This window comes from Onychostruthus taczanowskii, unplaced genomic scaffold (genome assembly GCF_017590055.1).
Source record: "Onychostruthus taczanowskii isolate IOZ18803 unplaced genomic scaffold, ASM1759005v1 scaffold165, whole genome shotgun sequence".
Taxonomy (NCBI): Eukaryota; Metazoa; Chordata; class Aves; order Passeriformes; family Passeridae; genus Onychostruthus; species Onychostruthus taczanowskii.
Window position 1 is genome coordinate 246214 of NW_024498851.1, and position 24788 is coordinate 271001.

The 24788-nt window shown below is 44.9% G+C and overlaps 2 protein-coding genes across 4 annotated transcripts in view; one reads left to right on the plus strand and one right to left on the minus strand.

Annotated features, from left to right (window-relative positions):
• The window catches only part of ZZEF1 (zinc finger ZZ-type and EF-hand domain containing 1), a 57959-nt gene extending 40356 nt beyond the window's left edge, over positions 1 to 17603 (minus strand). For 2 of the 3 annotated variants that reach the window (XM_041399553.1, XM_041399552.1), the window contains exons 1-13: positions 17156 to 17603; positions 12924 to 13068; positions 11754 to 11948; positions 10693 to 10864; positions 9014 to 9213; positions 7771 to 7981; positions 6145 to 6261; positions 5751 to 5929; positions 4612 to 4710; positions 3395 to 3486; positions 2240 to 2388; positions 1575 to 1686; positions 272 to 487 (exon numbers count right to left, since the gene is read on the minus strand). In XM_041399553.1, coding sequence (XP_041255487.1) covers positions 272 to 487; positions 1575 to 1686; positions 2240 to 2388; positions 3395 to 3486; positions 4612 to 4710; positions 5751 to 5929; positions 6145 to 6261; positions 7771 to 7981; positions 9014 to 9213; positions 10693 to 10864; positions 11754 to 11948; positions 12924 to 13068; positions 17156 to 17491 — 2223 coding nt within the window. In that variant the 5' untranslated portion in view covers positions 17492 to 17603. The remainder of the gene's footprint in view (positions 1 to 271; positions 488 to 1574; positions 1687 to 2239; positions 2389 to 3394; positions 3487 to 4611; positions 4711 to 5750; positions 5930 to 6144; positions 6262 to 7770; positions 7982 to 9013; positions 9214 to 10692; positions 10865 to 11753; positions 11949 to 12923; positions 13069 to 17155) is intronic. The other variant, XM_041399554.1, reaches the window with a different exon arrangement.
• Positions 17604 to 18357: 754 nt separating this feature from the next.
• Positions 18358 to 24735, plus strand: LOC121333320 (neuferricin). The gene is made up of 4 exons (XM_041399557.1): positions 18358 to 18597; positions 19329 to 19469; positions 19983 to 20169; positions 21896 to 24735. Exons 1-4 carry the CDS (start codon positions 18375 to 18377, stop codon positions 22110 to 22112), a joined length of 768 nt encoding a protein of 255 aa, XP_041255491.1. The 5' UTR covers positions 18358 to 18374; the 3' UTR covers positions 22113 to 24735.
• The last annotated feature ends 53 nt before the right edge of the window (positions 24736 to 24788 follow it).

Below are 24788 nucleotides of genomic sequence, written 5' to 3' on the forward strand. Positions count from 1 at the left end.
TGGATTTCTAGGATCCCATCCCTTTTCTCCACCACAAGAACACTTTATAACCTCTACCTCTCCATCTAATTTAATTGGAAGCAATAAACCTTCAACAAACATACACAGAATTCTATTTTTCATAACTGAATTTTTTTCCACAACATGCTTTTTTAACCTTTGTTAAGAGTACCCCAACTTTTCTTCGCCCATTCACAACTGCTGTTAGCACAGCCTTATTCCTTTTAGCCTGACAAACAGAAGCTTAAAAAACCTTAAGAAGTAAAAATACCAGGTCCTGTGCCAGCTGCTGGATGAAGTGAAGTGTCTTCAGGAGCAGAGTTGTGCCACAAACTGTGTCCTCCTCAGTCCTCCTGCACTGCAGGCAGCTCATGGTCCTGCAGGGCTCGTCCCGCAGGGGCCGCAGATAGCCCAGAACGCTCAGCCCTTGGACCCCGAGCCGTTCTGCTGACTCTTGTCTCGTGCACAAGAACTTTATCATCAAGTACTAGATGGATATAAAAATAGCACAAGATTTGGGTTTAAAAGCTTGTACAAATTGGGCTTTTAAAAGGCTGGAGTGCACGTAGGTGAGGATTGAAGAGGGAAGCCTTAGTCCCTTGTCTAATGCCTCCAGAGGTTTAAAATACTGAGCCTCAGATTCAGGCTAAGTTTGATCTCTCCCTGCTTCCAAAAAGTCCCAGGGATGGTTCTGTGACCTCTACAGGTGCCTGCAAAGTTTGTTAATTCATTATCAGCTCATTCACTCTGCACACACTGCTCCTCACTGCCACAGCACTATTCTTGCAGGTTAAAGAATTATTAGCTGCTTTTAAAAGCAAGCAGAGGATCAGTATGTAATATTTAGAAATACTTTGATCAGTCTGTTCTCAGTGAAGTGCAGAGCACAAAACTGAAGGAACAGCAAGTCCTGCCATCCACATGCACTGGTTACTCTGCAGCAGTCAGAAAAAATCCCAGCTGACACAACAATGTCACCAATTCTCTTAATTCCCACAGTGCAGATGGACTGGGGAACTACAACAGCTAATTCCAGAACCATCTTAAATGCAACATTGCCTATAAATGCACCAAGCACTTAAAATCAAAACCATCTTCTGTCATTCTCAAAACGAAAGAATCTCCATTCCCCAGAGACAGCAGCCTAACTGATGGAAATGCTTTGTAATTGTTTGCCCACTGAAACAAGGATTGAAGAACCTGGCTCTGGAAGAATAAATGCTATGACTACACAGTAGTTAAATGGTCTAGATACTAGAATAAAGCAACAATCACATTAAAACCAGTAATCTGCACATTGTCACATAGCTTTGCATTAAATTTGATCATGAAGCACTACTTAACTACACACACACACACACACATATATATATATATATGTATGTGCATACAGAGAAAGGAAAAAAATTTCAGAGGACAAAAGTTCAATTATTCATTTAACTAGAAGCCTATTCATTTTTTTTCTCTATACAGCAGAATTCTCCCTCACAAAATAGAATATGTTTATTTCAGTTGACACAGAAAGGAGCCCCTGTTCATTGTGACTGGGCTAAGGGGTTTTTGTGGGCTCTTACTTGGGAAACTCTGCATTGCTGCATTTTGACATCAACTTCATCCCATTCTTCTTCTACTTCAAACCAGCCAATAGGATCATCATCTCCCAAATCATCACATGAAGAACTGCTTCTGTGTATAAAAGAATGTAACACGCTTTGTAAAGAGAATCTTCAGAGACATTGCAAAGCTGTTCATACTCTACCAAAATACTTAGAGCATGTTATGGCTGTAAAGATGAAGAGAGACAGCAGAAAGTTTCACAAACCAAAAACTCTATCACATGCAAGGTAGGAAAAAAAAAAAGAAAAAAAATGAAAAAAAAAAAAAATCATTTTTGGCACAGCCCCTTAACCTCTCCTTACTTCTGAGCAACAGCTCTGAAAACTGATTTAATAAAACTTAATCAAAAAATTTCTGTTATCATTGATCTGCACGCCAAGTAGAAGATTTATTTTGCTATATCCCTTTTATAACAGGTCTTTAAATCAAGTGGCTGAAAACAACATCTATACACATATTGCATTCAACATATCAAATGGAGGCTCATTAAAATCAAACAACAATTAAATGATGCCCCATTTTTAAGTCACCTGGAACAGTTCTCAGTAGTTCAAGCGGCATTGCAAAATGATCAAATATAACATTCATTTTCCATGTATGCGTTGCAAAAATCCGTTTATACCTGGTTTTTAAAAACTGTTTGAATTCCCTCAGCTTCCATTTGTCGTAGCTCTCAAACCTTTTGAAGTGTTCCTCAGCATGGAACTTTCCTGAGGCGGCACTGTAGGCGAACACCAGCCCGCACTGCGCCCCGATGGCTCCGCGCCGCACCTGAGGGGCAAGGCCACAGTGCGTAAGGAAACCACAGAACTACGGAGAGCAAGCAGGTGCTGACTGTCCTGCTCTCTGGGACTGCACAGCAACATGAAACACATCTAGAGAAATGTTATAACAACTTCTGTAACCCACTGAATGGAGATCGTGTACATGGTTGTTATTTACTGTATTTATCACCCTGCCAGCATCCTTACATTAACTACAATTCCACATATTAATTAGACACATTATAGTTCCACATATTAATTCCCATTTTGTTTTCCTTTAACATTAAAAAAAATCAACAAAATTAAAATCATGTTTCCCTATTAATATCACTACACTGCAAAACAACTCAGCTGCCTCTCCAGCTCCAGTTAAAATTTACTTGCCAGAAGTCTATTCATGTTTAAATGTCTTTGACATAGAAATATGTATTGTTGCTCTGGGAATTAAATAATACTATTGCTTTGCCTTAAGTAAATAAGTCAATTCAGCTGCAGAAACCTCAATGAAGTTTTGTCTTGGCCATGAGATTTAATCACAAGATCTTCCTTTGAAATCAGATAACAGTCACACCAAATTCAAATTACACTGGTGTCTCTAAACAGAATTTGAAATACCTCCATTTAATCTGAACTCACATGCTTTGTATCTTGACACCTGCTACTCACAGAGTCGAAAAATTATTTTAAATAGAAGACCAAAGACCTTGCATATAAATCCATACACTTCAGAGAGAAACCATAAACCAAAGAGTCTCTGGCTTGAGATATATATTGCAAGATATAGATAAAATCAATATAAAATAAATATTTTTACTACATGCTTGTGGCTCCCTGGAAAAATTTAAGACCTCTTTTTCCTGAAGTTCCCTGACTTACACTGAAGAAAAGCTATAAAATAACAGTATTTCATAATTAATTTAATTTCAGTTCATATAAAAAATATCCAAATTCAATTCCACCACTAGGGGAAAAAAGTAAATCCTCTACTTCAAAAGCTCCCAGCAACTACATACCTTTATTCTAATTTGTGTCACTTGAAATGAAGATTCAGTTCCAGTAGAAAGAATGATACTTGCTCTGGTTTTCCCAGTTTCAGTAAGAAATCCTAAAGCAGCAGTGGGAACAGAATGAGGCTGAATGAGTGCCAGTGCATGGGGTTAGAAAGAAAATACTGGGATTATAGGCTGAAGGGGGGAAACAAAACCACAAAGCTTTTCCAGTGAAATGCTCATTAGCAAACGTTTCCAAATAAAAGGGACTACTTAAAGATTGTATTTTACACAGCACTCTCCAGGCAGTATCTCTCTGGGCACTGCAATATCTGCAGCAGTTGCAAGAATATTTTCTTATTAAAGTTTATTAGCAATTCCCAAATATTGCTTTGGCTTGTGGTTCTATTCACTGAACTCAGTGAATAGTCCCCCAAACTGTGACCCACAAAACAACAGTAGACAAGCCACAAAATAACTAAAGAATAAACTTAAATAATGCACATGAACTAAGAGAAGTGTAAAAGAATAAACTCAAATAATGCACATGAACAAAGAGAGGTGTAAAAGAAGCATTCAGAAAGTGCCTGATTTTCTGCCACAATGGTTTTCATTTACCAGTAGCACTGCAGAAGACAATAAATTATTAAAAAAAAAAAAAAAAAGATTAGGTGGCATTTCACTTAAAAAGGAGGTCAAGAAACACCAATCTCTTTGTTTAGGTTGTATCCAGTACATAAAAGCATTGCATTAACAAAGAGAGGCTTTAAGAGAGAATTAGTAGGTATGTGCAGTGAGAGTTTAAATTGTTTCTACAAACTCTCTCCTATGAATATTTGGGAAACTAACAGTGATACATGACTTCAACCCAAAAAGTGTGCTCTAGGAGAATATTCCCTGTGGCAGCTCACTGCTGACTTCCATGTAGAATATTAATAATTCTCTCCAAAATCCAGTCTTTTTGTTTGATTGGCTTGTATTGACCATAAACTGGTTTATGAGAAATCCACAATGCTGCAAAAACGAATTTATATATTGTTTTCATTTGGGTTTTTGTTTGTTAGTTTACCTTTTTTTTAATTACAAATCTTACACAGCATTAAACTATAAAGAATCAAATATATATAAGTAAATATGGAACATCACCACAGCATTGTTAACAATCATTATGCTTGGTGAAATCATCTAACTTAAATGATTTTATGACTCTAATATTATGGATTTTAAGTCCAGGCTCTTACCATCCCCAGTCCATGGCTCTACAAGGAGGTTTTCAGGCCCTGATTTATCCTCTTTTCCCTTTACATCACATGCTTGCAGAGTGAGTCGTAACGGCTTTCCTAAGTCAAAAAATCAACAGGATTATCAATTTCATTTAAAATGGTAAAATATATTTTCCAAAGTTCTTTGTTCAGAAAAAGATATGGAAAAAAATTACAGTATTATGAGATTTTTACCACTGTCAGACACAAAAAAGGGGAGGGAAACTGGAATATGAGAGACACATTAATCTAAAGTAGTTGGAGTTTTAGACACAGACCGAAGGACAAGCAAATTCATGACAATTAATGTTCCTTCAACTGTTGCCACACTTTGGAATTCACAGTCTATGAAAAACCACTTGTATTACAAAAGGCATTATCTACTCTGGGAAAAACAAACTAATTTTCAAAATTTTTGAAAGTAAACATCGATAATTATAAAATAGTCCACGTGTTCTTTGGTACAAGACAAAAGTACTGAAAAAACAGACTAAAAGGCAAATAAAAGGTCTCCATGAATTCTTCATGAGAGACTAATGGGAATCTCAGATGATACCTGAGAAAATACAGATTTATCAAACAAGTCCAGCAAATACAGCAAAATCACCACCTGATGCCAGACCATGAACAGATCTACACTCATGACATATTCAGATTATAAAAACTTAATTTTGAACTCATCTCATAAAAGTGAAAAAAAATAAAAAGGAGCCATAAAGAGGTGCTAATGGCATTACATTTAAAATGCATCTCAAACTTGTACATGTCTGCAGGAGAGAGCACTCACAGAGGCTCACTCACTCAAACAAATGTCTTACTGGAAGAAGAAAAATACTTCCTGTCATTTGCCTTTTAAGCAACACAAACACCATCATCACCATGCTGATACAGGGGCCATGATCTACAAAGTTCATCTTTTCTCCCTTGAGAAGATTCTACTTGGTTTAATCACAGAAAGCTGATCAATCACCAACTTTTTGGGCAGTTCATCTGCTAGGTTGTGATTTCAGTAAGTTTTTAATTAAGAAGATTTGGATCATTTTAAAACCCACCAAGTGGAACAACTCAAAGCTGTATATTTTCTTAAGCCTGTAAAGGATCCAGGATTGTTCCATTACCATATTTATAGAGCAGGTTCTGTCTGACTGCTGCCATGGAAGAGATAAGGGAGGAAGCCTTGTATGGAGTGTCCAGATGATCAGTGATGGCACAAAGGGAACTCAGCACTTTGGCAACACTCCCCCGGGCTAAGGCAAAGGCCAGGAGTGTCAGCTCCACCTCTGGACTGGTACAACAACTGGGAGGAAAAACAACAACATTGTGAAAAGAAAATTTGGGACATTCTGTTTTTCAATAAAGACAAGCTGCCACAGAATCTCTCAGGCGCCTGTTTCTTGATGTATTTGTATTTATCAAGGTACTTTAAAAAAAGAGCATGTGAGTAAATTTGTAAAAATTTGATTTGGAGACTCTTCCAAACCACTTCCCACTGCATCAACCACACATGCTCACCTTGTTATCCTGATAAGGAAGCTATCTACTTCTTCCAAAACATTTGGTGATAAGAAGCTTGAAAAATCTGTGGAGCCTGGTGTTAGGGATAGAGGTGGCATGTGCTGCAGTGCTTTCCTAGGAAAAAGTGAAACATAATGTCAGGAAACCAGGCAGAATTGGAGAAAAGAGCCTCCTAATGTGAATTAGAGGCTTCAATCTTCATGCTTTGTGTGGGCAGGTCTCTGCAAATTGCTTCAAAATCTATTCACACAGAGATTCTCCTCAAAAGGGAACAACAGTATTGCATTCTAGGCAGGGAAAGTTCAGTGACTGCTGGGTAATCTTGAATCTAGTCTCAATCTCAGATTTAGTGAGACAAACATATCAAGGAGTTTTAAATTAAAACTGTGACAGCATAAGAAATAGCTTAGTATCCAAGCACTGCTTCATTTTAAATTGGTCCAGAATTGAGCAAGAGCCTGTGAATAAAGGGAAAATTGATTTGAAATTCCCTCAGAAGAATAAGAAAAACTAAGAGAGACAGTTGTTAGCTCAAATCAGAATTATTCTGAATTCCCAAAGATATTGTGAAAATCACTGAAATTAGGAATTCTCAAGCAGTTTCACCAACGTTATTCTATCCAATACTAAAGTTTTCAATATTACAGTTATTCCATCCAATTCTAAACTTTGGGGTTTTTGCTTTTTAATTCTAAACAGTGAATCTAATTCCTGAAAGCATGATTTTAGTCAGGATTTCTCCATTATAATTTTTCAATGCTTTATTAGCTCAATATTCATGTCACATTTCTAAAAAATATCTAAACTTCACCAAAACTGAAGGCCCTCAGTTTCTGCAAAGCCTGCAACTATGGGCCTAAGGCCTGAGCATGTATGAAGTTATCTAAACCTTGAATTCAGAGATTTCACAGATGACATAAATTAAAAGATAGGCTTAGTGGACTTTAGCCTACAGGATTCATTAACCTAATGACAGCCCTGCTCTTCAGTGTGGTGACATCGTGCTAACTGAGCTCTGTAAAAGCTCATGTGGGTGTGGAGAGGTTTTATTGGGATTCCAATCCTTCAAGTCATCCAGCTGAAGTGTTTGGCAATCTAACAAGGAAACGTTACACAGAAAATGGTCAATCACCACAAGCAAACATTTGCATGGAGATGGTGCATATACTCAACTATATCCCCATAAAATGCAGGACAAGGCATTACATAAGTAGAAATCTGCAGAAAATTAAACTAAATTAAGCTTCAGTCCTAAGGCGAAGATGTAGATTTTATTGATTATTAACACCAGACAAGAAAAATGAATTAATTTTAGGCTGCTCAAAGTCATTACAAGTAAATGGATCAGTGAAAAATGTATTTTTCAGTGTCCATTAAGTCATGGTTTAACAACTAGATTAGATGAAACAGCCAGGAGGATTACACTTTTTCTAGTATGTGCAAATGGATAGAAGAAAAACATAAAAAATCTGAACAATGAGACAGAAAAAGCAGTTTAAACACCTGAATGAAGGGAGTAGAAACCAGTCACATACAACAGATTGCTTCCTAAAGCGAGAAGTATTTTTTTTTTTTAAATTAAGAAATAGATAAAATCACACCCCATGTAAGTTTGGTACTTACTGAGTATTCTGTAAAATGGTGTGAACAAATGCTGGGTTGGTTTCCATGGAAGCTGTCACCAGAGAGGTCAGCAGGGACCAGTACCAGATGGCCGAGGCGTCGCACACGGACACTCCCACCTTCTTCACTCGCTGGTAGCCCACGGCCCGCAGCCCGTGGATCCTGGTGTCACATCCATCACTAAGGCAACGCTTGATGTTTATCTGTACATCTGTCAAAACACAAATTAGAATTTTTTTCCCATTTCTTCTGCTAGATTACAGTTAGAAGAATCCAGCTATTCCGAATATTAAATTAGTGAGGGACCTCTTGGAAAAGTAATGGCAGATACGGAACAGCACTGCCTGATATGGATAACCACACACACTGTGCACCCTCTGATCTGGAAAATTTAGCCTTTGCATCAATAGCCTGTGGATCCACTACAGATGCTATGCCTATTTCCTAGAAATTAGGAAAAATTGTAATAAAATATCCTCAAAGTGGAAAATAGATTATTTCACTGTACCTTCCTACCTAGATACATAGGAAGTATCTTGGAAGCAAGTGGTTATGGAGATAATAGGGAAAAGGATCAAAGCCCAAAGGCAAAGTTTGAAGTTACATAAAAATTTTCACACAAGTTCGTGACCATTTTGCACAGATGGCGTTATCCTGACTACTTTTGAGGAATAACATCCTTGCTGCCCACTTCTGTGGCAGTGAAAGCCCCTCTCAGGGAAAAGCATCTTTTGGAACTGAAGGGACAAAATTCCTGAAACATCTTAGGAAGGAGCAGCTTTTCTTGATTGATTCCAATATAGCACCACAGAGCTACCAGAATCAAAAATAACACTATTTAAAAGCATAAAACCTGCCTTACATTGGACCAACTTCAGAGTTTCAGTACCAAAAAAAAACCCCAGATTTTTTGCTAGATACTATCAGCCAACATATGCTGTCACTCTGCAAGCAAGGATATTTTGAAGCTGCCCCATGACTTCACATTGAAAAGCTAAAACTGTATCTTTAGTAATTTTTCTCTTCAACCCTTAGCCCACAGAGACCACAAGAAAGGCTTGGAAGACTCTCTTACAGACTAGAAATTAAACTAGAATTAAAACAATTTCTCTGACCCAAGGACAAGGCCCAAAGTGTCACCCTTGGTGACTGACACTTCAACACATCTCTCCATGATCTACCCAACCTTTCACCTTCCAAAAAGCAGCAAAGCAGTATCCCAATGGTATCTTTATTGACTCACACATCTGACTAATGTTAGCGTTTTCCAACAGTGTTACGTAGCCAGTGATATTGCTTGGAATGTGAACATCTCGGACCTCCTGGAGACTGCTGGCATTCCTTCCCACTGCCACTGTGACCTGCTGTGGCATGTAACTCTGGTCATTAGCTGCCACTGCAATGGACAGGTGTCTCAAAACCACATCTGGTTTCATCTTTAAACTGCAAAGCAAAGAAGAGAAAATGGTTCTTGCAAAGAGAAGGTAAGTCAAGCACTGTGCTTTTATTGTTCTATATCATAACGTTACACATGTGCATATATAATAGATATTAAATTATTATTCATTTTCTTCCTCCTTCTTCTTATCATTATTATTAATTTTCCTCCTTATTATTATTCATTTCCTCTACAAACACAAATAAATCCTCTGAAATTTACCTAATGCTTCACAGGTGTTTTTAACACCATACCATGGTGAACAAGTTAAAAAAAATTTGATTTACAAAACAGTTGCCTCTGAGAGACTGTGGAATTTTCTATTTATATTTTCAATTGAGAATTCATTCCTCAGGAATAAAAATGCAATGTTAATAATGACCAAAATGAGACTTTTTTTTCGCTTTGAAGCACACATTCTTAGATCTACCACTGAAAAAAAAACACTAAACATTTCTGTTTCATTGAGTATTTCTGTTTCATGAAACATCCTGGATAGTGGCCAAGTGTTTCTATTCAAGTACCAACTACTACATCTGTATTACAGCTTGGAAAGCTTCACTATACAACAAGGCTTTGTGTCACAACAGCAGATACAGGCAGTTTACAGGTGACCTTTTATTTGACAAGTCAGGCTTTAAAATTTTCTGCAGAGATAATGACTTACTGCTTTGATCTGTATTCACCTGTCACTCATTAATTCCAGCTGTTTTCAATTACACCTGTATTGGGTTTGTGTGACAAGGTTTTAGCAGCAAGGGGCTACAGGGTGTGAGAAGTTGCTGGAAGCTGGACCTTTGTCACCATGGGGAGAGCAATGTGCACTGCAGGAGGTTTGCTGGCAGGATTTGTGATCCCATGGGGGACCCATGCTGGAGCAGCCTCTTCCTGATGGACTGATCCCCATAGGAGCCATTCACATAAGATCTGGACTTGACAATCCTTGGAGGTCCCTTCCAACTCAATATTCTGTGATTCTATAACTGCACCCCATGGGAAGGACCCACACTGGAGCAATTTGAGGGAGCTCCATGGAAGGGACCCCACACTGGTGCAGGGAAGCATGTGAGGAGTCCTGCCCCTGAAGAGGAAGGAGTGGCAGAGCCAGCATGTGATGAACTGAGTGCAGCCCACACTCCCCATCCCCCTGCGCCTCTGGAGGGGAGGAGATCATTTCTCTTCCGTTTTTCTCTAAGCCTGGGAAGAAGAGGGGGAAGATTTGGTTTTGTTTCTAACCCCACCTGATTTAATAAACTGAACTAAGTTCCCTGAATCACGTCTGTTTTGTCTGTGATGGCAGCTGGTGACAGATCTCTCCCTGCCCTTGACCCAAGAGCCTTTCCTTACATTTTCTCTCCCCTGCCCAGCTGAGGAGGGGAGTCGTGGAGCAGCCTCAGGGGCCCCTGGCATCCAGCTAGGATCAATCCAGCACAACCCCACTCTGGCTGTCAGCCCAAGGCCCCCAGCCCCAGCCCTGAGCTCACCGTATCCAGTGGGATCGAGCGCTCCCGTCCGACTGCCAGAAGGAGGAAGTTTCTCCGTTTGTCATCTTGTCGATATCGGCGGAATTGGAGGAGGTTTCGATGTGTGTGTAGCACTTTGTGACAGACTTCAGCTTGTCTGACTCCTGATTACCATTCAGATCACTGGGGTATTCTGCAAAGAAACCACTCAGAATATTTTTCTTTGGCTGTTTTGAGCATTGTTATACTTTTATAAGAACTACTTCACACAAATGAACTTGTTGGCACAGAACACAGCCCCTGAAGGACTGTTTCTGACAGGAACTAGGAGACAGCAAAGTTTCATTTCAGATGAAATTGCAATAATCTCCATCCACCACTCTCAGTATGAAAACATCTCCATTCCCTGGAGTTCAATAGCCTTTATCTACCCCTTTCATTACTGGCCTCAACAGTGCTTTAATATTTTTGAGTCCAAATACAAATAGATGAAAGGCAAAAGTAAATTACAACAGAGAAAACTTCAATTCATGTATTTTAGGGAAAGGACAAAGCACTCTCCTTCCCAAGTAACTCGATCTATATCAATAGAAGTGCAGAAATCTGAAAATTTCTAGTCAAGCTGTAAAGAAAAGGAGCCCTCCCCATAGGGACCAGGGCAGTCCCACCAGAGATACAGTATAAGATTCATCACCCCCAGACCAAAATAATAAAGTATCTTTTAATACTGAACAGTCAACTTCATAAAACATCCACCTTCACACAGAAATGAAGTTTCTAGCAACCAGTAGATATATTTGACTGAATACAGAATATCACAAATAATCAATTAATATCAATTCTGCAACAGGCCAGGAGAAAGCTAAGAACATTCCAGAGTGTTACTCAGATTGCTGGGTAGTTCAGAAAATAATTTATGTTCTTCAAAAAACCAACAAAAATCTCCAGAAGCATGCAGATTAACTTCATAAAACATGAGGCCTTTTAGAGGTGACATGGTCAAGAAAGCTTTTCATTTTATCTGTAGTCTCTTTTTCAAATCCATGGCCACATCCCGAAAAAGAAGGGAAGACATTGCCCACCTCTCTCCTTGAGGAGAAGTCGATCCAAAGAATCCTTGAGCACGGAGGAGCGCATGGTGCAGATGTTGTTGAAGTACTCCAGCACTGGGTAGGGGATGGCAGTGCTGGAGATGCGGTTCCGGTGCAGGAATCGCAGGATCATCGAGGCGTGGAGGCCCAGGCGCTCTTTGGACTCAGAAAATATATCAATAAACCCTACAAAGAGACATCATTTCCTTAAGCACCACTAAGTGAGAAGGATGTAAAACTATCAGAGGATGTAACTCAGGTCTGCAACCTCAACAGCAGGGAAAAGTGCAAGGAAATGTTTTTTGCCACTGACCTGAAATGCCTGAAGAAGTTAAAAACAATTACCAAAAATCTTATTTTTATTTTGCTGCCCCAAACCCTTACCTTCAAAATCTAAGTGAAGCAGTTGCTACTTGGTTAACAATCACTCATCCTGAGCTACACTGAGCTTTTCCCTTTGGAATTGTAAATTATTCCTAATGCTTTCCACCAACTTGGTCAGAAATGTCAGCTCCTGATCACTGGTACCTGGATCCCAGTGCATTTACATGCTCCAAGTCCTCTCCTTTGAATGCTCTGCAGCAAATTCTAGTGTTTCTTGTCTGATCCTTTAAGGCAAATCCCATTAGCCACTTATCATTAAATGCTTGGAAGGAAAGCCAGTAACTGACACTTATCCCAGAAATCAAATTCTGAAACTGATACTTTCTGAACTATAAACCATAAAGCCAGAATTATGTTTTATCAGGATTTCAGATGCTGAGTAACAATATAAAATATGTGACTCATCCCTGGAACAGACTCCATGGAGGATTTATTCCTCCAGTTACCAAGTACAAGACTGCATTAGCTGGGCACTCACCAAAATTCTGCAAGGTACATTTTCTGTCTGTGAGATGAACCAAACGGGGGAAGACACTCCCCAGTCACACAGAGAAGGAAACAGTGGTTATTTGTGAAAGGAAGTTCTGCATGCAATTCTGGGAAATGTTTAATTTACAACAACTCCACTTGCTTGACACTAAAGAACCAAGAACGTTCTGGAGAGTGGTTTTGATAAGATTAGGACAAGCAATGCTATTAAAGCAATTTATTGAGGCAGCACCTCTTCTTTGGGGCAGGGCTTGGGAAACCCTTTCTTCCAACACTCTGCTCTCATACCTGGCACCAGTGAACAAGCTTGCAGTTGCCTGATTACATGGCTCAGCTCCCCCTGAAGATTTGCTCCACTAGAATTCTTGAGAGCCTCCAGCATATTCTCCACATCAACAGTGCCATCTCCTTCAGCATCAAATTGTGCAAAGGCCTGAAGAGTAACCAAAAAAAAAAAAAATTCAGTGTATTTCGTTAAAGCAAGGTATTTCATAGAAACCACAGCAACAAATGTTGCAACACTATTAAAACAAAATCAAAAGAATCCATTCCCCAAAGTATTGGATTCATGGTAACAGGAAACAGGCTGGCTGGAAATCTGCAGTGTTTAGCAAGTTTGAAGGTATTTGCACTGCCTTCCCATAAAAGTCAGCTGGAGTCATGCTTAGGTGGAAACAGCCCATGATAAACACCAGTGAATCAGCAGGATCCATCCATGGCTAGCTGGGACTGTGAGGAAGGTGCTTAGCAAAAAGCTCCTCAGCTGAAGGGTGGTTTGGTTCCAAAAGCCACACCTTCGATTACTCACCACTGCTCGTCCCTCTCTCACTGCATCCACTCAAATTCCTTCAGGGTTTACATATTTTCTTTATTTAAGAAATTGTCCCAAGAACAGTAATACTTTTTCATTTGATTTTTCCTTCCATAAACTGTCCTCCTACACCAAAAATCAATTTAATATAGTTTGTCTAAGTGTTTTTGAAAACAGTGGAGAGTTAGAAAAGGGCTGGGATTTTTTTTTTATTGAAGAGAACAACTAGCAGCTTTATTAACTTTGACCTTAACAAAATTTTTAATATAAAAAGTTGTGTTGAGCATGTACAAAAGTAACTCATATTTCACAACTTTGAACTAACAAATGTACAAGGTATTTTTATTCAGCTGAGCTCATAAATCAGAACTAAGCTCACAAAATGTAACTTACTTTAACTATCTGTTTCAGAGAACTCATGATTGATTGACACTATATTGACTGGCTATATTTTCACAATGAGATTTAATTTTGAAACAAACTTCTGTTTAACTGCTAAAAATGGAACTTGTTCCAAAAGAGAAATGTAGTATTTCAGGAGCATCCACCTTTTTCATATAAATTGGGAATCACTTACAAAAGACACTTCTTTACAAGCAAGACTTGAGTCTCGCTGCCCTGAACTTTGTATTCCAAGCTCAGCCACACACACCAAGCAAATCTGGTCTCTAGGGACAGATGATCTCACAGGTGTCTGACTCAAGGGGTTGCTGCTGCTCAGGAGAAAACTCCTGCTTCCCTCTCTTGGTTTGTTACCTGGTTATCAGACTTGATGTACCATTAACAGTGCTATCCTAGAGAGTAGTAGACTGAAATGATTAGCTCAAAATAACCTGCCAATTAACCATGACATAATTACCCCAGTAAAATGAGAGCAAAGTCCTCAGAAGACAACAGAATTGAAACACAGTGTTTTAGCTGACTACAGCTCTCATGGCACTTCTGTGGCACAGAGCTAGATTTGAGCTTGGACACTTTATAGTGTCTTATTATACACACAGCTGAACCCAAGCTAATAATGATCATCGTTAAAAAATGATTTTGAGCAGCATTGCTGCTGCTGAGCACCAGTAGGCACAATCAGGACAGAAGGGCCAGTCCAGCCCAGGCACTGGGCAGGTCCAAGACAAAACCCAACACCTTTGCTTGAGGACAACAAGCCAGAGGGAATTAATTCTAATAGACATAACTCAGTTGTCAGAACAACTCAATGTACAGTTTCACACCACACCATTCTCACCATTTTTCCTCATATCTGAAGTGAAACTGCACAATTACTGAACTACAAATTGAACGAGTTTTGTGATATTACTGGTAACAATAAAACACATGGCAACAAGGCTGAATGTGCAGACATCTACTTTAAACAAATTTTTTATACTCTCACATAAGGAGGGATTACTACATATATGCTTTTCTGCACAGCTTAATGCAGTAATCTTATTTTTAAACTCTTCCTCTGATCTCAGGAGATTGCACCAAACTTAGAACTCTAAAATTATTTTTTGACTGTTCAGTATAACTTAAACTCTCTGTTTAACAAAAAAACATACACAATTTCCACTGCTGTACTGTGTAACTGGGGGGGAAAAAAGAGAGTGTCAACCTGTACTCAAAGAATTTTTGAGCTGTGTGCAAGACTGGGACATGATACAATTCAGCAGCATCCTACACCTAAATAAATGCAGTAACTCCACACAGTTCAACCCTGAACATGAAGAAGCATGTGAGAAACATCTTTCATAGGAAATGATGGGCGAGAGAGTTGCTTGGAAATATGGCACATGGAAAAATCAGCCCTTCATCTCACAGCTCAGGAGCTGGATGGCACAACAAGGTATGGGAAAGGTGACCTGGGAGAACTTCGTATTTCACCCTCTGCTCTCAGAAGAACTGCAGCATTAATGTTGCCAGCCAAAGCTGGATACGTGACATGACAACTGCTGAAGCAGTACCAAGAAGGATTCAGAGGTTCAGTTCATATAGAAAACAGATTTTGCATTTAAACATTGCTCATAAAACATTTGAATTCTGTGCTCAAAGCCCTGTACTTAGAACAGAGAAATTAAAAGCACAGATCAAGCCTGGGCTGTCAGACAGGACTCTACGAACGTTAAAAAGTGAAACCTATTGACCTGCCACCCCTAAACTGACTTCACAGTGTGAAAGGAAAGCTCAAACACCACAGCTCATGGGTTAGTGCCAGAAATGATGACATCAAGGTTTTCCACAGAACCCTCAAGATCTCGATTTGCAGGGCAGAGCAGATGTGACCGCACATCCGCGCCACGCTGAATCCTGTGACGAGCTTTTTCCCCACTCCCTAGAGCAGGAAATGAAACCAAAACAAATAGATTCCTCATGTAAAGGAGGACGTGAAATACAGACAATCCTCAAAATATTTCTGCAGCCCACAAAGCTCAGCTGTTTGTGCCAACAGGAAGAACCCCAATGGACTCATTTCACCCCTGCTGCTGTTACAAATGAAGATGTGCTTGTTACTGCTCTTCTTGTGAAGGAACTGCAAGTGGAGGCAGCATTTCACCAAGCTACTTAAACCAGTCTGGTAAAAACACACCTATCTGGCCATGAAAATGAATCTCCTTCCAGTTTCCAGGAGCCTTGTTCACCTGTCAGCACTGATTTGAGGTGTGTGTGTGTGATCTAACAGTTTACACAGTTGTTCTGCTACTCGGGAGCAAAACAAAGCCAGCAGGAAGTGACTGCTGAGCCTCAGGAACTGCTTGCACTAAGGAATTTAGGCACAGCCACTTTCTCAAGGGAGTGTGGAATTCCCAACAGGGTATTCTGCTGCATTTTGGATTGCTACAGAGCAAAGCTAGAGCTTAAGTGTTCTGGACATTAAATTCTCCATATCCTTTCCTACAGAAGGGGAAAACTGGAAATCCCAGCAGAAAGCAAACTACTCTCTTCCACCATTAAAAGCTGACTATAACACGTTTTGGCTGTGGAAGGGGATCTCTGTTAACACTACTTTCTTACAAGTTTTCCAGAAGTCCTACTTTACAATAAAAGAAATGCTTGACAATTTCACTGCTGCTTTTAAAAAGCTACAGTAAAATCCAGCGTGGTAAACTTTGACTTGCTGATAATGCTAGTAAGTATCAAGAGGAATTACTGAGGCAGGATTTCCTACCCATGTTCTCACCCACCTGTGCTCTCAGCAGCACCAGCAACAGCAGAAATATTGCTGTAAACACCCATTTTATTAAGCGGTTGCTGAGCACGATCACTGATAACTGACATAAGTTTTTTAAAACGGGATATCTGGAAGCTGACAGGCTGTCTATCAACAGCAGCAGCCGCTTTTCCAGCCTTGCCGAACCCTCTGGCCTGGCCCTCCCCAAGTACCAGGACGCGTGTCCGGGGTCTCCCGGGTCGTGTGGATGGCCAGAGACCCGGTGCCAGCGCCCACAGCGACGGCTCGGGGACACCGACCCCAGCGGCACCCCGGAGGTTCCCCCGCCTCCCTTCCCCCGAGCACCCCCCGGCCCGGCCAGCGGATCCCCGGAGGGAACCCCCATCCCCGGCAGTGCCCAAGGCCAGGCTGGACGGCGCTCCGAGCAACCCGCTCTACTGGAAGGTGTCCCTGCCCGCGGCAGGGGCTGCAACGAGACGGTCTCCACGGTTCCTGCCCGCCCGAGCCATCCCACGGTCCCTGCGGACGGCGCTTCCTGCCGGCTCTCACCTCCTCGCTCTCCCCGCGGGAGCCGGCCGCCAGCCGGGACACGCTCTCCAGCACCTCGCAGAACTGCTCCAGGCTCACGGCCTCGTCGCCGCGGCTCAGCCGCTCCTCCAGCCATCGCACCAGCGCGCTGTGGTGCCGCGACACGAGCGGCTCGGGCAGGGCCGCCTCCCGCAGCCGCGCCGTGGCCTCCCGCAGCCGGGCCTGCTCCAGCAGCACCTCGGCCGGCGGCAGCGCCGGCGCGGCCGCGCCGGCTTGGGGCGCGCCGGCCGCCCCCCCCATGCCCTCTTCGGCGCCCTCCTCCTCCTCCTCGCTGCTGTGGCTCGCCGCCGTCCCCATGAGCCGCTCGGGAGCCCCTCGCAGCCGCCGCCGGTGCCGCCGCTCCCGCCGGTCCCCGCCCGGCCCGGCCCGCCTTAGTCAGCAACTTCCCGCCCGCCGCACCTGTCAGCGCGGGGCCGCCACACCGCCGCAAAGCGCCACCCGCGCCACACCGCCGTAAAGCGCCACACCGCCGCAAAGCGGCACGGCGCTGCCGCAAAGGCCGGCCGGGCAGCCCCGTGAGGCGGAGCCGGGGCCGCAGCGAGGGCTTGGGGCAGAGCCGCGGGACAGGCTGCGCGACCCGCGGCTGCTTCGTGCCGGGAAAACTAAGGGGATCTCATTAGTTCATAGACGTATTTCCAAGGGTGCCGGTAGGGCGGTGCCAGACCCTTCAGTGGTGCCCAGTGGCGAGATGGGGAGTAATGGCCGTGCACAAAACCAGACAAATTCCACCTCAGCATGAGAAAAACTCCTTGACTTGAGTGTGGCAGAGCACTGGGACAGACTTGTGCAGGGAGGGCACGGAGTGTCCCTCTCTGGAGAAATGCCAAACTCAGCGGGACCTTCCTGTGTCACCTGCTCCAGGTGACGCTGCCTCGGCAGGGGTCAGACTGGGTGATCTCCAGAGAGCACTAACAACAAGAGATTCTGGGACTGTCCTTACGAACAGCCTCATTGCTCAGAGGGCGGTGCGGCGCTGGCACAGGGTGCCCAGAGAAGCTGTGGCCGGCCCGTTCCTGGCAGTGTTGCGGCGGGGTCGGACCGGTCCGCGCTCCGCCGCCACACTGCCGTAAAGCGCGCCCTCGGGCCGGCCGTGCCGCGCACGCGGCGCTGGTCGTGGTTGGCCTCCACGTCGCCGTGCGGCGAGGAAACTGTCGCGCAAGCGCCGCGGGGTCGCGGCGCGATGTGGCGGGGCGCGGCCGCGGCGCTGCTGTGCCTGGCCGCCGCCTGCCTCCTGCGCCGCGGGTTCGAGCCCCGCGCCCGCCTGCTCAGCACCGCCGAGCTGCGCCGCTACCGGGGGGCGCCGGGCGAGCCCGGGCTCTACCTCGCCCTGCTGGGACGGGTCTTCGATGTGGAGCGGGGCCGCAAGCACTATGGGCCCGGCGGCGCGTACAGCGGGTTCGCAGGTACCGGAGGGGGGCCTGGCTGGGGAGGGATCGCCCCCGGCTGGGGAGGGAATAATCACCGGCATGGGGGATCACCTGGAGTGTGTGTCACCCCTGGCCGGGGAATGCACCCCTGGCTGGGAGGAGGGAGAGCTCAGGCCCTGTTTGGCCGCCCCATGGCTCTGCTCTAACCCCCTGGCTGAGGGCTTCACTCCTTGGCTTGGGGCTTCACTCCACGGCTGAGGAATTCATCCACGGCTGAGGAATTCATCTATGGCTGGGGGGTTCACTCCATGGCTGAGGGGTTCTTTCCATGGCTGAGGGGTTCTTTCCATGGCTGAGGAATTCATGCATGGCTGAGGGGTTCACTCCATGGCTGAGGGATTCATCCATGGCTTAGGGATTCATCCATGGCTGGGAGGGTCACTCCATGGCTGAGGGATTCATCCACGGCTTGGGGGTTCACTCCATGGCTGGGGGGTTCACTCCATGGCTGGGGTGTTCACTCCTTGGCTGAGGGATTCTCTCCATGGCTCGGGGGTTCACTCCATGGCTGAGGGGTTCACTCCATGGCTGGGGGGGTCACTCCATGGCTGAGGGGGTCACTCCATGGCTGAGGGATTCTCTCCCTGGCTGAGGGATTCACTCCATGGCTGAGGGGTTCATCCATGGCTGGGGGGGGTCACTCCATGGCTGAGGGATTCTCTCCGTGGCCGGGCTCTCACCCCTGGGCTCTCGCCCCTGCCCCGCAGGCAGAGATGCCACCAGGGCGTTTGCCAGCGGCGACTTCAGCGCGGCGGGGCTGGTGGACACCGTGTCGGGGCTGTCCCCCGCAGAGCTGCTCTCCATCCACAGCTGGCTGAGCTTCTACAGTGACAACTACGAGCCCGTGGGTAGGTGTGGGGGTGGGTGGGCTCACACGGGGGGTGGTGTGCGGGTCCTGAGCCCTGCCTGGGACCAGCTGCAGCCAAGCCAGGTCTCCGGGGTCTGCTTCCCTCCAAGGGAAAGCTGAATCGTTTTCCCACCTGAATGCTGTCCTGCTTGGATTGTCTCTGCCGAGCACAGAGCATGGAGCCAGCCTGAAATCACCAGGATTCAGGAGAATGTAGGGCAGCAGTGCAGGGAAACTGTTTTGGGGAATGGCTTCTGGGTTGTGCACTGAAACTGGCTTTGGTTTTCAGCTCTGCAATGAGTCTAGGCCTAAGCTTGCATGGGTTTATTAAAATGGGTAAATTGCTGTGTGATCCAAGGGTTGAAGGGATGTAAGCTCAGTTCAGTTCTAAAATTGGGCCATGGTGACATCTCCTTTTGGTGACATAAAACCCACCAGAACTATGCATTTTCCTTGCCTGGAAACAGGTCTGTGGTCTGGAAACACTGTGGTCCTAATTGATCTCCTCTCCCAGGGAAGCTGGTGGGCAGATTCTACGATGAAAATGGGGCACCGACAGAAGCCCTGAGGGAGGTGGAGGCTGCCATTGAGGAAGCTCTCAAATTGCAAGCAGAAAGTGACCAGAAGAAGCAGCAGTTCCCACCCTGCAACTCTGAATGGAGCTCTGCTAAAGGCACCCGCTTCTGGTGCTCCAGAGAGAGGTGAGCCTGTCCTCTCTGGAGCAGAGGTTTTTTTTTTTGGGTGCCCTGTGCTTTGTTCCTGCCTCTCCTGGCAGGAGGGATGTAGGAAGATGTCCTGGGCTCCTACAGCCTCCACACTCTGTGGGTAGGTGAGCTCTGGGACCTGGCAGTGGTGCTGCCAGGGCTGAAATAAGCCAGGCATGGGCTCTGTCCCTGCCTGAATTCCCAGGGTTGTTCAGGTGGGAAAAGCCCTGTGAGACCACCCAGTCCAACCATTCCCCAGCACTGCCGAGGCCAGCACTGACCTGTGCCCCCAGGTGTCACATCCACACAGCTTTTAAATACCTGCAGGGATGGGGCCCCCACCACTGCCCTGGCAGCTGTGCCAGTGTCTGACCACCCCTTCCATAAAGAAATTTTCCCCAGTATCCAACCTAAACCTCCCTTGGCACAGCTTGAGGCTGTTTCCTCTTACCCTGTCCTTTGTTCCCTGGGAGCAGAGCCTGATCTTCACCTGGCTCCACCCTCCTGTCAGGAAGTTGTAGAGAGTGAGATCCCCCCTGAGCCTCCTTTTCTCCAGGCTGAGCCTCTTCTGTCACACTGGAATCAAAGAATATACCACATGTGCATGTAATCTCCTGTTCTCAGCAAAACAGGACAGAAATCCCAGCAGGACTGGCATTCAAACAGGTTCTGTCACCTATCAGGAATACAAGCATTAACCTGTGTTTTTCAGACAGTTTCACAGCCTGGCTCACAGGCTGATACCACAACATTTTCACTTAAACCACATAAAAATGAGGTTAAGTTTTGAATAATCATTTCCTACTTTCCTGTTAGTAGCTGTCTCTCAGCTTAGGGACTATTTTGTTTGAAGACTAAATCATTTCACAGACCACACTGCAAAATGCTTGGGCTTCATGTCAGCCCAGCAGCAGCTCTGTGTGCCCCAGGGATCTGCTTCTGTGTGTCACTGAGCTTGGGGACAGCCTTGGGACCAGGTGTGATGTGGCAGTGGCTTGTGTTAGAGGCTTAAAAGCTGCAGTGGTTGGGGAACAGGCAGGATCTGGCCCATAGACACTTAGACATGAAGAGACATGATGAATTAGCTGGGGAAGTACTTTTTCTTCTGCCCCAGTTCTCAAAATCACTGTTTACTCAAGGCATAAAAGGCCTGGAAGAGCCTGGTCTGTTGGAAGGTGGCCCTGCCCATAGCAGGGGCTGGGCTGGATGATCTTTAAGGTCCCTTCCAACCCAAGCCACTGTGGTTCTGTGAAGATGTGTGGTCACCTGTGAGCATTTAGGAACCTCTAGAAAAGGCATTTTGCTGTGCTCCAGAAGGTTGTGATTCCTCTTCCAGCAATGGAAGCACAGAATGCAGGAGTTGGTCACTCTCAGAAGGGTAGAGCCTGCAGGAGCAGTGATGAAACCAGGTCCAGGCCACAGATTTCTGAAGCACAGCCAATAAAAAGGTAAAGGCTGTGGGATTGTGGCTGTTTAAACAAAGCCTGCATGTGGCACTGGTGCCATGGTTTAGTTGAGCTGGTGTTAGGACACGGGTTGGACTCGATGATCTTGAAGGTCTCTTCCAACCCAGTCATTCTGTGAATTCTGTGGAAGCAAAACCTACCTCAGTGTTAGTTCTAGTTTCCCCAGATTATCTCAGGTTTTTTCCTAAGGATTCTCTATTGACTGGAAGCATTTTCCCGGGTTTGAATCGTGACTGATTTTCGTTTTCCATTCCTAGCGGGGGAGTGCTCAGAGCCTGGGCCGGGGTCCCGCGGAGGCTGCACCGCCCCGGCGCGCAGGGCACTCGCTGCGTGTGTGTGAGGAGCTCGGGGCCGCCCTGGGGCCAGCCTGGCTCCTCCCAGCACAGCGACAGAGGCGACCTGGATGACCCTCAGCTGCAGCAGTACGAGGGCTGCCATCCCCTGGCCGAGCAGTGCGTCCTCCTCACGGGCTGATGCAGGGCAGGGAGAGCCCTGCAGTGAAACCTTGCACTGTGGGTGGGCAGCTCCAGCTCCATCCCTTCCACCTGTCCGTGCAAAGGGAGCAGGAACAATCTCATGGTATTTGTGATGCTTTTTAACATATGGAGATGGAGGAAACACTTCAGCCAGGTTAGTGGCTAAAAAATTAAGTAACAGGATGCTTTCTTTATTTCTATGGGAAGTATTTCCGCACCTGGGAACAAACTGTAAGATGCAGAGGCTGAATTGTGTTTTAGAACTGCTTCTTGTGCAGTCAGGAACTGGATGTTTGTGTGCACAGTGTGCTGTGATTTAAGGCAGCAAGGTCAGTGAGCAGAGGAACTGCTGCAGCATCAGTGCCACAGGTCCTGCTGAGGTCAGGCACTGCTGATGCTCCTTCCCAGGCACCTGACTCACTCCCAAGAGTTTAAAGGTAGCAGGGAGAACCCTGAATTTCTTCTGCAATTAAGGTCCACAGTATCAGGAACTAAACACAGTTTAGTTACACACAAGCTTTATCAAATTCTTGGAAAAGGCAAAGGCCAGAGCTGCATTTCCTCACTCAGTGTTTGCATTAGATACTGTGCCCAGATATTGAAGCCACCTGTGAGGATTGTTGTTTGATATTAACCTCACTGTCCTGGTCTGTGATTCACCACTTTCAAACTGTTCTGATTGGGAAGGAGTAGTTTTAAATAGATTTCTTTTTGTTGCCTGGGTGGCAACAGAACCATCCTACTGTAATCTGCCTCCTGTTTCCATTCTGATATAAGACTTCCTCCCATCTGGTCTGTGCTATCAGACTATAACCTGAGCTAGATGTGTCCTTACAAGACCCAGCACTCTTAAAATCCATATTTACTGTGTCACAGCTGGCAGAATTCAGCAGTGTGAGTGACTCCCAGAAATGCAGGGCAGGTCATTACCCTCTCTGGGTGGGGCTAAAAGGGAGGAAGCAATACTTGCACTGCAAACCTCAAGCTGCAGTTGCTGGTTTTAGTGGAATCTGCTGTTAAAATCAGATTTGGTGGAGCTGAGCTTTGAGAGAGACACGCAGATCAGGGTCCAGTGGTGGCACAGGTTGTGGTCAGCTCTTCTTTAGGCAGCTGCCACCTATGTGTAAGCAGCTGGAAAGTGTTTATAAACTGAATTTTAGCTACCACCACCTCCGAAGAGAGGCCCAAAATCCAAGTGATGAGTTAGTTAATTAGCAAGTTTACAGGAAGCACCATTCTCTCCCTTGCAGCAGGATACATTCCAGCACTTCTCACTGATAACAGCTCAGGATGCTACAGCTGCCAGGGATGGAGCCACACAAACTTCAACATGCACATGCTTCTAACAGGGGGAGGGCACAGGGGTTGTGGTTTTATTTTTGGGGTTTTTTGTCTGTCATCATCCTGAAGAGAAGCCCTTGCAGGCATTGCCCTGCTGTGCCAGCTCGTGTCACTCAGGGGGCACCAGGATGTGTGGCAGAACCAAACCTCAGCCCTGGGCTTGAGCCATCTCTGGGGGTGGAGTGAGAACTCATTTCACACAGTGCTGAAGATCAGGCTGTGTAAAAGGTGCAGGAAAGAGCTGCAAAGCAGCACTGCACTGCCTCCACAACTTTGGCCTTTGCCACATTTAAAGACACCACCACTTTAAAAATAAATTGCATTTAAAGTAGTGAAACCATCGCCCCCAGTGATTGGCAAGTGCCTTTAAAAGAGCTTTTTAAAGCTATTTAAAAGTTGCAGCAAATTCCAGACTAATAAATGCTGTAAGAAGTAGTTTGTGAGGGCAAACCAGTCCCAGAGAAGGTGGACCAGCTTGACCTTCTAAGCAAGTTTCATCTTGCTGGAACACTCAATCACTATGCAAATAGTGCTGAGGGGATGGTTTTGATTGCAAGAGCTACACAAAAATCAAATAAACTGCAGCAAAAAGGCACGGCAGGAAGGTGTTGGTTTAAGTTAAAGTTGGTTGAAAACCAGTTCACAGCTTATTCCTCAGTTTAGGCTTTGGAAACACTGGAGAAGAAGAGTTTGCCTTGCACTAGGAATAAGTCATCTATTAAAGCAAACAAGGAGACACCCTCACTGACCTGAAGTGCTCCAAGACTGTCATGTGCTTGTATCTCCAACTGAGCAGCTCAGCTGGATTCTCCCATGGTGGAAAAGGGTGGGAAGAAAACAGTGATAGCTACAGAGGGCTCAAGTCACCACAGGCAGTGCTCTAATAAAGCTCACCATTCATCTGTACTTCAGTAAGTTTTATTAATAAAAGACTAATGCATCACAATCTCACCCAGAAGTCGTGCCTGGGTTTGCTATTGCACTGAAGTTTTCCTTTTCCTGAAGTGAAGCTGCAGCAGCTCTCTGCTCTCCCAGGGGGCTGAGCTGCCTCCAGCACACAGCTGAGTGCACCCAGTGTTAGGAACTTGAAGTGGGGAACTCCATGAAGCAGCTCTGGCCCGTGGGGAGCTCGGGTTTCACAAGACTGATTATAGGTAAGTCTAGTATAAGGCATTCAAGATGACTACATGGTACAAACTAGAACACCAGACCTTGACAGCCAAAAGAACAGTTGTAGCAGTTCCACAACATGACAATGAATACCTGGACTAATTTCAGAACAAAGAATAAAGTTGTGCCCAATTGGATGTTATATCCCTGGTTTTCTTTGTGG

What these genes read in the sequence shown, in the direction of transcription:
- LOC121333320 (XM_041399557.1), top strand. Translation starts at nt 18,375, where the DNA reads ATGTGGCGGGGCGCGGCCGCGGCGCTGCTGTGCCTGGCCGCCGCCTGC. An exon ending in TGACAACTACGAGCCCGTGG is followed by an intron (nt 19,470 to 19,982) that starts GTAGGTGTGGGG and finishes CTCCTCTCCCAG; the next exon opens with GGAAGCTGGTGGGCAGATTC. An exon ending in TTCTGGTGCTCCAGAGAGAG is followed by an intron (nt 20,170 to 21,895) that starts GTGAGCCTGTCC and finishes TTCCATTCCTAG; the next exon opens with CGGGGGAGTGCTCAGAGCCT.